Source organism: Dasypus novemcinctus, chromosome 6 (assembly GCF_030445035.2).
Source record: "Dasypus novemcinctus isolate mDasNov1 chromosome 6, mDasNov1.1.hap2, whole genome shotgun sequence".
NCBI classification, from domain to species: Eukaryota; Metazoa; Chordata; class Mammalia; order Cingulata; family Dasypodidae; genus Dasypus; species Dasypus novemcinctus.
In genome coordinates, this window is record NC_080678.1 from 72,197,346 (window position 1) to 72,212,248 (window position 14,903).

At 34.3% G+C, this 14,903-nt stretch overlaps 1 protein-coding gene across 13 annotated transcripts in view; it reads right to left on the bottom strand.

Moving 5' to 3' along the window:
- JMJD1C (jumonji domain containing 1C) overlaps positions 1 to 14,903 on the bottom strand; it is a 336,090-nt gene that overhangs the window by 268,486 nt on the left and 52,701 nt on the right. For 3 of the 13 annotated variants that reach the window (XM_058298902.2, XM_058298901.2, XM_058298900.1), the window contains exon 1: positions 7,468 to 7,980. The exons of 7 other annotated variants lie outside the window; for them this stretch is intronic. In XM_058298902.2, coding sequence (XP_058154885.1) covers positions 7,468 to 7,629 — 162 coding nt within the window. In that variant the 5' untranslated portion in view covers positions 7,630 to 7,980. Of the gene's footprint in view, positions 1 to 7,467; positions 7,981 to 14,903 lie in introns of those variants that run through there. 3 more of the 13 variants (XM_071215824.1, XM_071215818.1, XM_058298903.2) reach the window with 2 other exon arrangements.

Sequence of the window (14,903 nt, forward strand, 5' to 3'; positions counted from 1 at the left end):
ATGAAAGAACAAAGGGAAGATTAAAAAATTCCCTATACAATTATTCTCATTATTAATATCTCCCTTTCTCTCCAAATACATCCACTAAAGCAGTTAGAAATAGAACTGCAGAGGCATTCCTTTTCTAATTTCAGATTAATGATCAAAGAGAACAAACACCATGACTGTCCAGCTATTTATCTATCAAGTAAAATTTTTTGACTCTTCTTAATTCATTAGAACTACAGAATATTTTCACCAAAAAAAATACAATAAAGATGACCAAAACTTCCAAATACATGAAGAAATATTTATTGGATCATACCATGGCTCAATATTGTAGCCTTAGGATACTTATTTATTCTACTACAGTTTCACCAATGGATAATTCCAAATCCTACAAACTCACTCTGAGCAATCCTCCCCACCAAAAAAAAACATAAAAATAAGATTGTTTTGAAAGGAGAAGAGAATTATATGCCATAAGGAAAAGTTTCATTAACTCAGAATTAAAAGCTTTTGAGACAGCTCTAAAATTTATTTAGGTTAATAAACACTTTCTTCCAAGATTTTGCAGGTAATAACTATCAACAAGACCTTTCTAAAATTACAGAAAAGGAACAATCTCTGAATCCAGACCAGAGGTTCCTAACCTTTTTTGTTTCACAGACCCCTAAGTCCACATTATACAGTGTATTATTTATTAAATACATCACACTCACACCAACATGTACCCACAAGAATGCTTTTTTGAATTTCAATTCAAGCTCACAGACCCCTTATTAAGAATGCCTGATCTAGACGAAATCCTCCACTGAATGTTCAAAGGAGAAAACTGAGGCCCAAATGATAAAATCAAGTGACATATTAATGGTGCTTTTGAGAAAAGTTCCAGTGAAACCTAGTATTTCATGTGCTCTATTACATATATTCTCTATATTTGCATTCACAATTCCTATTTATTCAAACTAACCTTCAAGGAATCTCTACTGAAATATATTTTGTTGGACTAGTTTAAATATAAAGAAAAAAATATATCTGAAAGTTGTAACCTATTAAGAGATATGTTATTCAAAAATTTTATTAATTCTAAAGGAGACTATTGCCAACAAACCCAAAAAAGACAGATTTCATTGTATTCTAGAAACAATTAGATTGCTAGAATAACCAATTTCCTAAAAAGTTAGAATATTAAATATAATTTCCACACAAAAAGTGTCAATTCGATTACACAATTTCAGAGTTTTCTGCAACATTAACAATTTAGTAAGCAACAACCTTGAAACAAAGGATAGGTAATGTAATCCTTAAGATTTCTATGTCAGATTACGAAGAATTTTATATTAAATAACATACAATTGTGAAAATCCACATTGGAAAAAACTAATTATTTCAACATTAGGCAGAAATTTGACTACTGTAAAATCTTGAAACAAAATTAGCAATACTTGTTATCACTAAATTTCCACCATTAAAAAACATTAGTATAGTATTTAAATAATCCCTCATCCAAAAAAACCCTTGTAACTATTTATATTTTGGAGTTCAAAATTTGCTGGATTCTATAAAGTTAAATATGCCAGTTTATTATGGGAATATCATGCATGTCATATATAACTCTACAGCAGTGCTCTAAAATTAAACACATTAAAAGTTCTTTCATAAAACATGAAAATATTCTGTTTCCATTTACTAAGAAATGGGTAAGGTTTTGCTGCCAAATAATTGTTTAAAAACATTTAGTTGCTACAGCTATACAGATTTCAGAATTGCAGATAAGGAATAGTGAGTCTATTTTAATGTACATTTTATACATATTAAAATAAATTTTGTCCTAATTTTTTTAAAGTTTGGGATACACCTGGTTACAATAAACCAGAACATGTAATCTCACTAAAAAAATCATCAATGAAGTTCTTCAAAAACAAATTATTTGTTAATATCAAGTAACAAACAAAATCTGTCAAGAAAACATCACTGCTTTATTTTTTTTTATTTATTTATTTTTTTTAGGAGACATGGGAGACTGAACCCGGGACCTCGTACAAGGAAAGCTGGAGTTCAACAACTGAGCTATATTCACTCCCCTTTATAAGTTTTCTTAAAACCATGGAATGAAATATTACCATGTGTGTCAGTCAGGATGACTTTGGTCCCCAGGCAAAGTCTTAAACATAAAATAGATTTATTTACTATCATAAATGAAAAATCAAACAGCAGTATGTGGGCATCAGGATAAAATTTACCAATCACATTTTTTCTGCTATCCTTTCAGCTCTATTAGTCTCTGCATGCCAGCTCTGTCCTCAAACCAGTTTACCTTAAAGTTTAGGAGAATGATTCCAGTGGGCAACCTCATATCCATACGATACTATTCTTGCCTTCATTCTGATTGGACCTATTTAGGACCTGCACCCATCAACATGGTCAAGGGAGTTTGACTCTCTGAGACTGACTTAGGAAAATCAGGATCCACCTTTCAGTCAAACCATACAATGAATAAAGAAGAAAATGAATACAGGGAAGGAAACTGTAAGGTATATAACGTCACAGATGAAACAAAAGAAAAGATTCAAAATTAAGAGTAAATAATAAAGATAACTGAGATGGTTAGAATGGACTGGAAGTATTAAAGTTACTGATGATCTATTCTTCATGTATTTACCATGTAATAAATATTTACTTAACACCTAAAAATATACTACGTACTATATTAAATATGCAAAAGTAAAGAAAATAAGTCTGGAGAGATGACATTTTTTGTACATAAACTGGAATTACAGAAAAATTAATACATTAAATCGATAAACAGATAAAAATACACTTTCAATTACATTAAAATATCTAGGGGCTGTTTTCAAATGCAATGACCCCTCCATATGAAGAAGCTAAGACCTAGTTTCTCACTGCAAAAATTCCTTAGACCAATTATTACCCTGATGAATGGAAAAGTCTCTATTTTAAATTAGTAGAACCACAATAGGTGCCAGAATGTATGTATGTTGGGTTGGGAAAAAATGACAATATCTGATTTAATTTTACACAGAAACATATAATTAACTTCCTTTAAAACCAGTTTGGTTACAGTTGCACAAGTTCTGTGCCACTATAGCTTCAGTTTACACACTCAGTTTCTCACACCAAAGTCTTTAGGACCAACAACAACAACAAATTCAAGAGAAGGTAAAAACAGTCTACATACTCAAATCTGACATAAAAGTCTTTCTAGCTACCAGACAAACCAATTTTCCCTATGGTCACCCTATACTAAGGCCATACTAACGAGTGAAGTAAAAATCATGCATTTATTAAGCAATTTGTAAAGAGACCAGAAATTAACATTATTAGCACTGCAAAAACCATGAGATAAATTTCAGACTGAAGAATTATTAAAAAAAAAATTTTTTAATTAGAAGGGAATCAAATGCAACCAATTCAATATGAAACTTAAATGAGGAAAGAGCTGAGGAGAAATAGTTATCACTAAAAATGGAAAAGAAGGGCTTCCTAACAGAAATCAATCATATGAATCACTTTAAATTTCCTAAACAGGCATATTTTATTTATATTTAAGACACATAAGTTCTGAAAAATAATGTCTATCTGCAAGTACAGTTTAAAACTGTTCAAAATCTGTATTCTAAGGTTAGCTACTATTCTTTTAAGTGTTCACAAGGAAATCCCCCAAAATAAAAGCAACCTTGTATGTTTGGTCTTTGAAACACAGTTCATTTTTGTTCCTTTTGTGTACTGAAGAAAAAAAAAAAAACACCATATTTTCTTAAATACTCAAACTTTATAAGTCAACAGAGGGATGGAGAAAAGGAGGATGGGAAAGTAACTAAGTAGGTATGGGTAAGGTAGGTGAGTTGGTGGATAATACATAGATGAACGGATGGATGGGTAGGTAGGTGGATAAACAGAACACTGCTTGCTAACAAGCTGTAGAAAAGAAAAGTAAAATAAGAAGAAAAATTAATTTTGCTCTTTAATTAGCATGACAATATTATTCAAGGATGAATATTATAGAACAATACCTCTCAATTGTCAGCTTTTCTTCCATACTATCACTCTTCCTGAAAAAAGGAGGGTAGTAATAATAAAATTCAACATGATGCCAAAACAAGAACAGACCTAAATAAAAGGGGCTAACAAAAAGACCTAAACACACAGAGGGGTCACAATTTATGAATTTCAACTTCTTCAACAAACTAATCTTTATATGTAAAAAGGGTTCAGATGCAGTCTTTTGTTGATTAATATAATTCCAATAAAGATAACCCAAAAAGTTACTATGCCATTTTTTAAATGTCACCAACAAAATATTCAAAACATCCAAGTACAGTTTAATAAAACCTCCACCAATTAATAGAACACTCTGAATGTAATTAATACCATTCAACTGTACACTAAAAAAAAAATGGTTAAAATGGCAAATTCTGCGGTATGTGTATTACAACAAACTTTTTAAAAACACTCTTCCAATTAAAATAATTTAAGATATCAGATGAGGTAATACTAAAATTTCTGGCATGAAAATAATGCATTTGTCTTATCTGTATCAAATTACATATGTTCATATTTTACAAAATCATTTATTGCTACCATGGTCTGATAAACAGAATACCACCCCAAAGATGTTCATGTCCTAATCTCCAGAAGCTGTGAATATAATATATTACCTGGCAAAGGGGAATTAAGGTAGTAGATGCAATTGAGGTGATTAATCAGCAAATGGGGAGATTATCCTGCATTATATGGGTGGGTCCGTGATAACCCTAAAAGCACTTAAAAGTTAAAGGTAAGAGGAGAGAGTTTGAGGAAGATATGATTATGTAACAATGGTCAGAAAGAAAAAACACGGCTGGTTTTCAAGATGGAGGAAAGGGGACAAGGAGTGTGGGTGACCTCCAATAGCTAAAAAAGGGAAGGAAACGGATTGCTTCTTAGAGCCTCCAGAAAATAACATAATCCTGTCACACCTTGATTTTAGCCCAGTCAGACCTGTGTTGGACATGAGAACTGTAAGATAATGCATTTGTATTGTTTAAGCCATCATAATGTCTGTGTTAATTAGTTACATAAGGGGGAGGAAACTAATGTACATGGCAATTGCTCATACATAAGCCCAATTATAAGCATAATAATGGATTAATATGGTACACAATATAACAAAACTTCTTTCAACTTTTGATAGTTATCCTTCCAAATCATGTACACGTAACAATCATGGATTCTAACAAATGTAATTTTAAGATTATACAACTTTAAAAAAAATAGTACATGTGTCAGCATTTTTCATAGTACCGACAAAGCTCTTTAAAATTTACTCTGCAGTAAAGAAAGTATAAAAGGGGGGAACTTGCTAAATTATTCCAAGTTTCATTTAAGAAATATGAACATAAAGTTTAGCAATAACTTAAACCATAGGTTCTATACTAAAGAAAACTGAGATTACACTGTAAGTAATAACATTCCATTTTAATACAAAGACTACTAGAAAATGGAAAATTATCCATGTTTACATACTAATGGTTCAAAACACTTAAAAAAAAAACCTAAGGTAAAATTTGCCTACAGTGAAATGCACAGGTAATAAGTGTACAATTCACTGAGTTTTGACAAATGTTTTACCCATGCAATCAACAACCAAGATACAAAACATCTCTATAACATGAGAAAATTCTTTCCTGCTCTTTCCAGTCCATCTCCACTACCCAGATAATTGTTTTTAATTTATTTTTAAATATTTAGTGTAATATCTTGCCTTTTTACAAGCTTCATATATGTGAAGTCCCCTCTTTAAATCACTTAAATTTCTCTCTATATATAGGTAATTGTCTTTAATTTATTTAAACTTGAAAACTTGACTTATACCAATAATATACATAATTTAAAACTATTTCCTAATTTTCATGTATCTACCAAAACAAAATATCAGTTGTTTTTGTGGAAAACAAAGTATCAATTCATGTTTATTTTCATTTTAAAACTGCCAAATCATAATGCAACTAGCTTCCACATAATAGCCAGAACAATTTCACAGTAGAGTAAAAGGAAAAATTAATTCAGGTCAAATCTTTTATGCAAACTAAAATAATTTACTTCCTGCACTGAATTGCCAGAACTTCTAGAATTAAGATCAGAAATGTTTTTTTAAAAAGTTTCTTTTTCTTCTTTTGAACAAGATCAAACTTTAAAAATCTTTAAAACTTCCTCTGTTCTGCTTATTTGGTCTTAGAATATTAGCAAAACAAAGCTATTTTACAATATCAAGTCAACATATACACGAAGCCAGAGCAATAACTATAATCATAAAAACGAGGTTTTTACAAACACAAACTCAGAAACTCCAACAAAACATTAAAATGGGTTTGTACATGTATGTGTAGGTAGATATTAAAGTGGATTTGGAACTGTAAGCCTGCATAATATAACCAAGTCTGAAATTTTCCATTAAGAAATAAACGTCCCAGGGCATTAGGATTATCATGATTATGTACTCATAAACCAACCTTGGAAACCCAGGTCAATACCTTGTTTACTCCTTTACCTGCATCCAGTCCCTCAGTGAGAATGTACCTAAAACACAACAGAACTTATCCCATCTCGAAATTACACACTGTCCTAAACTACTGGAGAAAAATACTAGCAAGGTTACAAATGAAAAAAAAAAAAGCAAAAAAATGGACATCTTTAAGTTTCTGCAGGACATTTAACATTTTAATCCACAATCTTGCCTACTTCATTTAAAACCGTATAAAGCCTGATTATCACTCACTAGCCATTTCTAAAAATAAAACACCACTATGACAGTAAGAAAAAAGACTTAACTTCTATTACCCTCCATACAAAAAAAAATTTTCATTTCCATCGTTTCCAGCTAGAAATCCAAGCATCTCCTAAATATTAATAGAAAGAGGATGATGAATCAGGGCATCGCCACTGCCACGGCCTCTACCTCACACAAATAGACTTATATCCCAGTGCTGAATGGAAAATCTGTCTCTTTCCTTTCTTCCCTCCCATTTAGCAAGTATCCCGGATAAGTTAATTTGCAAACCCCTGCACTTCATTAAGACTTTAGCAAGGACAGATGTGGCAGTGAAGGAGGCCACTTTACACGAGTGGCCCGCCCCCTGCTAGTTTCCCATCCTTCCTACCCCCACCCCCGAACCTGGCCACCACGCAGTTTGCAGCCCTGCCTCTCGCCGACATCTGCGCAGCAGCGAGGGTCACTGCAGGGGCAACCACCGTCCAGACAGCAGCTCTTTATTTTACAGAAAAGGGGTACTGGGCGAGGACTCCGGGAATCCTGTTTGGTCACTGGAAGGTGGCGACAAGGGCAGGGCAGGCAGGCTCGGAAGAGGGGCGTGACCGCCAGTTGGCCGGGTTTAGCAAGGTGCCAGAAGTAATTCCATAAGGTACATATGAGAGAGACCGGTGTGCAGTCGCCGGCAGGAAGAACAGGGGAGCCCGCTGTCTTACCGCCAGGTCCGGATTGCGACTGTCCGTATGTGACACGGCTCGGATGACCCCTGCTCGCCAGTCCCGCCGGCAGCGTTCGCTCTCCCCACTCTCTGGCCGCACCTCATCGCCGACAGCCACACACAGGAACCGCTTCCCCACCAGCTCCGGCCGCGTTTCCATACCCGTTACTGACGAATGGGCTGCCACCTCGTCTACAGCAAGAAAACCGGCGAACCCCAGCTCCTACCTGCCACCCAAACTGAGAAAAGCGGACCAAGAGACCGCAGCAGCCCCACCAGTGAAGCCGGGCTAAGGGGCGTACCGGCGCCCTACCCTGGAGGGCACAGTTCTCAGTCTCTGAAGATCTCCAACTCTACACTGGACTCCCAGACTCGCAGCCTCAGGCTGCAGCTCCACCAGAAGTAAAAATTTTAAAAACGCTGACAAATGTCCGTACGGCTGTCAAGGACCCCAAGACAACCCCTGCCGCCTCTACGCCGCGGCCGATATTACTCCGCCTTCCCAGCCACTAGAAGCCTTCGAGCGAGCCACGCGTCTCCTTCCGCTGGGGAGGGCGGAGGGAGGGAGCCACGGGAGAGGGTCGGAGTACCACCGCAGACGGAAAGTAGTGCCCGACCTGGCGGCGGCCGCACCAGCCAGGCTTCCGCGGCAGCTGCAGCTCCAAGACCAAAGATGGGGGGAGGATGCTGTCCTTCAGCAACACTATCAAGAGCCTTTGGGGTCCCCCTGTCTGTGAGTGTTCCCACGGAGTGGGTGTGTGGGGGTGAGGGGTGGGGTGGGAGGAGAAAGTGCAGTGTATTGGCTCCACTATGGATCGCAAAATAAACTCAAGGCTAAACGCTCCATCTCTAGAGCGATGTTTTTCAGAACACATGGCGCCGCCTGTGCTAATCTGAAATAACAGTCTTGCCGTCACAACAGCAAAGCAGACCAATACTTTCTACTTAAAAGAGAGCCCAGAGAATTCAGTCACGGCAGAGCAATCCGCGACTTTAAATGAAAATGAAAATACTGTCATTCTTTCACTTTTCCCATTTGCTGTTATAGATACCAATATGTGACTGAGCTATTCACAGATTCATACCTCACCACTGCTTTGTTATAAGAATGACCAAATACTCCGTAAGTGGTTTTTGTCAATGTCCTAAAATTTCAAAGTGTCTGTGCCAGTGCGAGTACTTTTACTACTAGTACATACATACCTCAAGCTCAGTGGTTAGATAATAAAAACTGGGAAATACTCCAAAATTCAATTAGAAAATATCATGAAAAGAAAAGGATTCTAGCCAATCACATTTCGAAAAATAAATTATGCTTATGTCCCGTCCAATCACAACAGAACTTCATCATCCATATACACACATTTCTACAACTTGGAACAGTTAATCCTACTTTGATCCTTAAATAAAAACCTCATTATAGATGTCAGTGATAGTTTCTATTTCAGGCATATTTTACAGTATTTCTTAAAGACAGTTTTTAAAATCCCAATCGTGGTTTTTCAGTGGCCCTTGCAGTTATAATAAATTTCAAAAATTTTCATGGTTAAAAAAAAAATTATTCTGTATTTCAGTTCCTTATAGATTTTCCAAAAACTCTCTTTTAAAAAAAAATTACCTTTTTTTAAGTTTACATCAGTAATGTGAAGGTTTAAAATAAAAATAAAGCTTTTATAGCTATATTCTCTGGAACACCCTATCTGAGTTGTCTGAAGAGGAAAACCATGACCACTAATAGGTTAAAACCAAAATTACAGGGAAGACAGATTTTAATCATCATGAACTAATTTTGCTCATCTAAAGAGCAAATTTAGAATTGCGATAGGTACATAAAGGAAAACTAGTGTCCAGAAATGCATTTTAGCAAGTTCAGAGAAAAATTTAATTTGACTTGGGCAATTTTATTTTCAAGTTCACTCTTTCAGTATATACTGTATAGTATACTTGTTAAATCATCATGAGAATTAGAGACTAAGACTTCTAAAATCTCAGCTTGGATTAAGAAGCCACTAACATAATCTGATGAAAATAGCCCAATATCTGGAAAGAGAAAAAGCAAGAAACAGAAGACCAACAATCAACTATGAAATCACACTTACACTGTGACCTGGGGCATAACACAGCTGTTAAAATGGTAAATGCCTGCTTCCTATTTCTCAGTGACATTCTAGGAGCAAATAAAAATTAAAGTTAAAAATTTAAGAAATATAAATTTAATACCTTATTATCTAAATTCCATTCACTAATATTCTCTATAGGTTGTTGGGATGCCTTATAAAAACTGTCAACTGTTGTTAATCTTGGGAACTCTCACTACATGCTGAATTTAGTACTTTTAAATGCAACTTCTGAAAAGCACGTAAACTCATCAATCAAAACATTTAATATGTAGAAATAAAATTTTTCAGATAGCCACAAATTCCCATATTTTTAATTACCCTCTTCATTTTCTATAAATCTCTTGACTATAACCAACACCTAGGATTTACTAGAGGAAAAAAAAAATTGTGACTATTTTGCTTCTTGAGAAACTTGAAGTGCTTTTTTTTTTTAAATGTAGAATGAAAAGCCCTTAAAGGTTATTTTTGTTTGGTAATATTTTTTTACATTGCTTTAGGGGGTATTTATAATATTTCACTTTTGCCAGCAAATCATAACTTTAAAAGAAACATGAATTAAAAGACTATTTAAGCTTTAGAATATTTGTTTGTTTAATCAATGAGTTTTCTCACATTCTTTATTTCATAAAGATCTTCAGAAAAAGCCAGTATTAATCAATACAAAAAAAGAAAATGAAAAAGGTCATAGTATCTTTCACTATATAGAAAAAGAGAATAACCAAGAAGTATTTAAAATGACTAAATCCACTTACAGAACGTGAAAACTAGAAATTTTAACTACATCTTCTCTTTCAATCCCTAAATGAAATATGTCCATTAAACAATTTTATACACACACCAATTCAAGCAAACCTCATACATATCTTAATCTATATGAAAGCTACACCAGGAGACTATAATTTCTTTTTTAAAATCCACAAAAATTCATTCATAAAGACTATTTATTTAAAAACTGATTTAAGGAGGAAAGAAATGTATTTACTGCACCAGTAAGGGCCTTAATTATCAACTTAATAATTATCAATGAGTAGTAGAAATTCATGAAGTTTAATTTCAATAAATAGTCTATTAATTAAAAGTTCTTCATTTTATGACATGGGGTAATTGTGGGATGGGCCAATTATCTCTCTGCTCTCATACATACCGGTATTATATGCCACTATAGTTATCTACTTTAAACTTCAAAGATAAAACACAGATAGAAAAAACAGTTTGGTAAAGTCTCTCATAATAATATTAACCAATATTTATGGAATCTTCCTATGTCTTAAGACAGCATGCTAAATACTTGACACATGTAATCTCAGTTTATTTGATAGACAAGGAAAACAGGATTTAAAGATATGTAGTTACTTTCCTAGGGATACAAAGGTATTAAATTAAGGAACTAGGATTCAAAACCAGGTTTTAGTGATTTCAAAGCCCCCTATTTTTAACCACTCAGTATGCTTAAAAATTTGCTTACAAATACACGGAGCTCCGTCACCAATTTGCTTCTACACATTATTCAAAATTGGACTTGTTCAGTATTTATTTAGCACTTACTATGGGTCTCACATTCTGCAAGGTTCTGGATATATGTCATTAAGAAACTCATAGGCTATCTGGAAAGACAGACAATAGAAATACTTTGTTTTTTTAACTTGTAACACTAATATAAAGACAATGGTCACCAGGAGTTCTAAGGGGAGGAAGAGGGAAGAACAGGTGTAACAAGGGGCATTTTGGGTACACTGGAATTGCACTGCATGATACTGCAATGACAGATACAGGCCATTATACATTCTGTCAAAATCTATAAAACTGTATGGTGCAAAGTATAGCAATGCTTCAGAATGTTTTCATCAATTGTAACAAATGTACCACACTAATCAAAGATGTTGTTAATGGGGGAAAGTGTAGGGGAGGGAGTAGATGGGAATCCCCTGTATTTTTCATGTAATATTTATGTAATCTATATCTCCTTTAAAGATAAAGGAAAAAAATTTTTGTAAAGAAATGCTTAGCTTTGTTTACTGAAGGAATAATCAAACAGCATGCAAAGTAAGTTTAATGCATTTTAACAAATAATTTTCAAATTATAACTTTACATTGAAGAATGAAATGAGTTTATGAACTTTTACACTAAATACAAAGAAACATGTAGGAATTGTGGAGGCTAATAGTAAAATAAATGAAGGTAAGAGTTTCCAAAGAATTAAGCAAGTGGAAGACCAAGAATAGCATGGAATATAAATGTTACCATGTTTATTATTAAATTTTAAATAATTCTTATTTAGGTATTTCCCTAAGCATTTATTTAAACTGAGTTCCTCAATCACATTTATGATAATGATAAAGTAACTCAATGACTCTTCCCCAAGGAAGTCATCTCCGATTCCCAGACTGGATCGAATTATCTATTTTCACAGCATTCCCTATTTATCTTAGTACTTACTACAACTGTATTTCAATAATTTATTGTGTAATTAGTTGCTGTATATCTGTTTCCCTTAATAAAATACAAGCTTCATAAGGGCAGGGAAAACGTATCATAACTATATCACAAGCAACTACTAAGCCTTGCAAAGAGTAGATATTCAATAAATGTTATTTAATGAATTAGTGAACAAATACAGCAAAATGTATTATTCTAAATCCAATCCAACTGAAAGGAACACAGAATCTCTAAATTATAAGTCACAAATGAGAGCTCATGTTCTTTCACCAGAGTTATTTATCACCTTCATAATGTCTTATATATATTATCTCATTTCATCACGGAGATACTATGGTAAGCCTTCATAAGATTTGAGCTTCTGTAGAAAAATTAGCTTGTTACTAAAGACAATTTCTAAAGAACATATTCAGAGTTACAATTCACAAGACAAACATTCATTTCGTTACCAAACTACCAATTTAATGCAAACCGAAAAATGATTAGTGAGTGTACATCCAAAATACCAGTCTATTCTTAATCTTATAATTAGAACAGTCTCATATAATGCCCTTGATAGAGCCAACAAATGTAATTTCTGTCTTCTTGGTCCCATGTGGAATGAGGAAGGGAGAAAGAGAAGGCAGAAAGAAAAGAAAATAGAAAGGAAGGAAGAGTAGGAAGGGAGAAAAGAAGAAATCTGTGCTAGGCTTTCTAACTATACGTTCGCCATCATTTGTGACCCTCTTCCCAATTTAAATTCAGGCTGCACAGAAACCTACCACTTCTTTTCAACCTTCTTTCTCTTCTCTACTGAAAATGGCACTTTGTTATTCAATGATAGAAAAGATTTAAAAAGAATGCATATAACATTGGAAAATTACTTACTAGCTAATGAAGACCTATAAGAAACAAAGAAATGAAAGGTTTCCCTTGAGCACACAGCAAGGGTCTTCCCAGGATATCCCAGAGCATTTTTTTTTCTGTTCATGGCCCCTCTCATAAATGCTCCAACTATTAATTACCATTAAAATATGCTATGTGACAATGTGTACCTTGCATCTTCAACTGTACACAAATAAGCTCCCTTACTTATGAATAGGTTAGGTTTCTAAAGGCTCACAATCTTATTGGTCTGCCAAGCCTTTACTTGCCACATGTTGGTAACAACAGGACTAAAAGTTCTGAGAGTGTTTGTTCATCTCCATGAAAGTTTAAGTGAACGAGCTTCTAAACTTGTATTTAAAGCTATAAATAAGGGAAATACAAAGTAAAATCTAGGCTAAAAAATAATATTGACTCAAAAGTCTCAGCCCACTAACTATATTCCACTGATATTCTTCCCCAAAGATGAAGCTAAATTCTATATAATGAAGGTATTTATGATCAAGAGCTTACAGCTCCATAGCACATTTCTCAAATCAACAGAACCAGCCTTCAAAGGAACACAACAAAACAAGACTTATCTTCTTTGGCACATTCAGAAAAAGCCACATGATTAATGAGACTTATAACATTATGAACTAAAGTATGTAATAAAAATAATTACTCTGTGAAAGAAATCATTGTCACTAGCTCCACATGTCCTTCACATCAGATAATTTATTCAATTAAACAGAATGTATAAAATAATGCTCCAATTCCAAATACTTGTTTCAGAAGCTCAGTATTTGTAGGCCCACCAGGATTTTCTGTAAAAGCCACAACTGGCACAATATGAACATCAGACCTCAAAAAGGACAACTACAGACTTGAAATTCAAATCAACGTTTCTCAAACATTCTGCTAAAATAGAACCCATTTTAATATTCCTAGGATTATATGGACAAGAGAAATAGAGGGCAAAGTAGCTTCATTTTTCACAAAACATGCAACCATTTAGGAAAACTGGCTAATCCCCATTCCACAGAGTCATTTACAAATGAATGTTTTAGGTTGTATGACCCAAATGAAGCAAATCAGACATCAGCAGCCATGGAATGTGGAATAATGAAATGCTAAGAGTCAAGAAAGTCTAGACACTGGTCTCTACTTCTTAACTATGTGATTCAGGCAAACTACTTTGCTCCTCTGTACTGTGTAGATAAAATGTAGAGCTGGCATAATCTTTAAAGTTCCTAATACTCTGCTTCTACGGTGTCTGGGTAATTCAGGAAGTAGAGCAAAGCATACACTTCTGTCACGTTGTAGGTTCAAACATGAAAAATGTTTAAAAAGGATTGACAAAAGTAATCTTGCTTAGGAAAGCAAGTATTTTTAGCCAAAACAGACTTCAAGATTCTTTCTCAAAGGTCTCACAGAAAAAATATATATCATCATTAATACATACATACCTATCATAGAGAGCTAAGGATTTTCCAATTAAACAGCACAGTTTTTTAAACATCACTGAAGGATTTCATCTTTGGTCTGGTCTTAACACTATCATATTAAAACAAACAACCTTTCAGTATTAAATTCATATGGCGGAATTCTTGAGCTACTCCACATTTCAAATAATTTTCATATCTGAAACATTTAACCTTGCTAATCGATTGTTCCATTTAATTTTGTATCTGATTTGGATGGAGACATGTTTATGCCACTTTAAAATTATGTTATTTACAACTTTTAAATTTTTATCCTCAAATAATGCTAATATATTTATGTTTTAAACTGAAGTGCTTAGAAAATATTCTATGAAGGTATTCTCCTGTATTTTCTGCCAGTAATTTTTTTTTTTTTCGCTATTTATTTTTTTATTTATGTCCCGCTGGGCGTGGGAGCCCGAGGCCCGGTGGTGGCTGTACACCCCCTTCTCACCACCCGAGGAGCCAAGACCCGTTCAGGAAACCGCCAGGCGGGGGTCCCTACAGCCAGGGACGGTGCCCAGGCACCTGCCTCCCCAGCGGGCCCCTT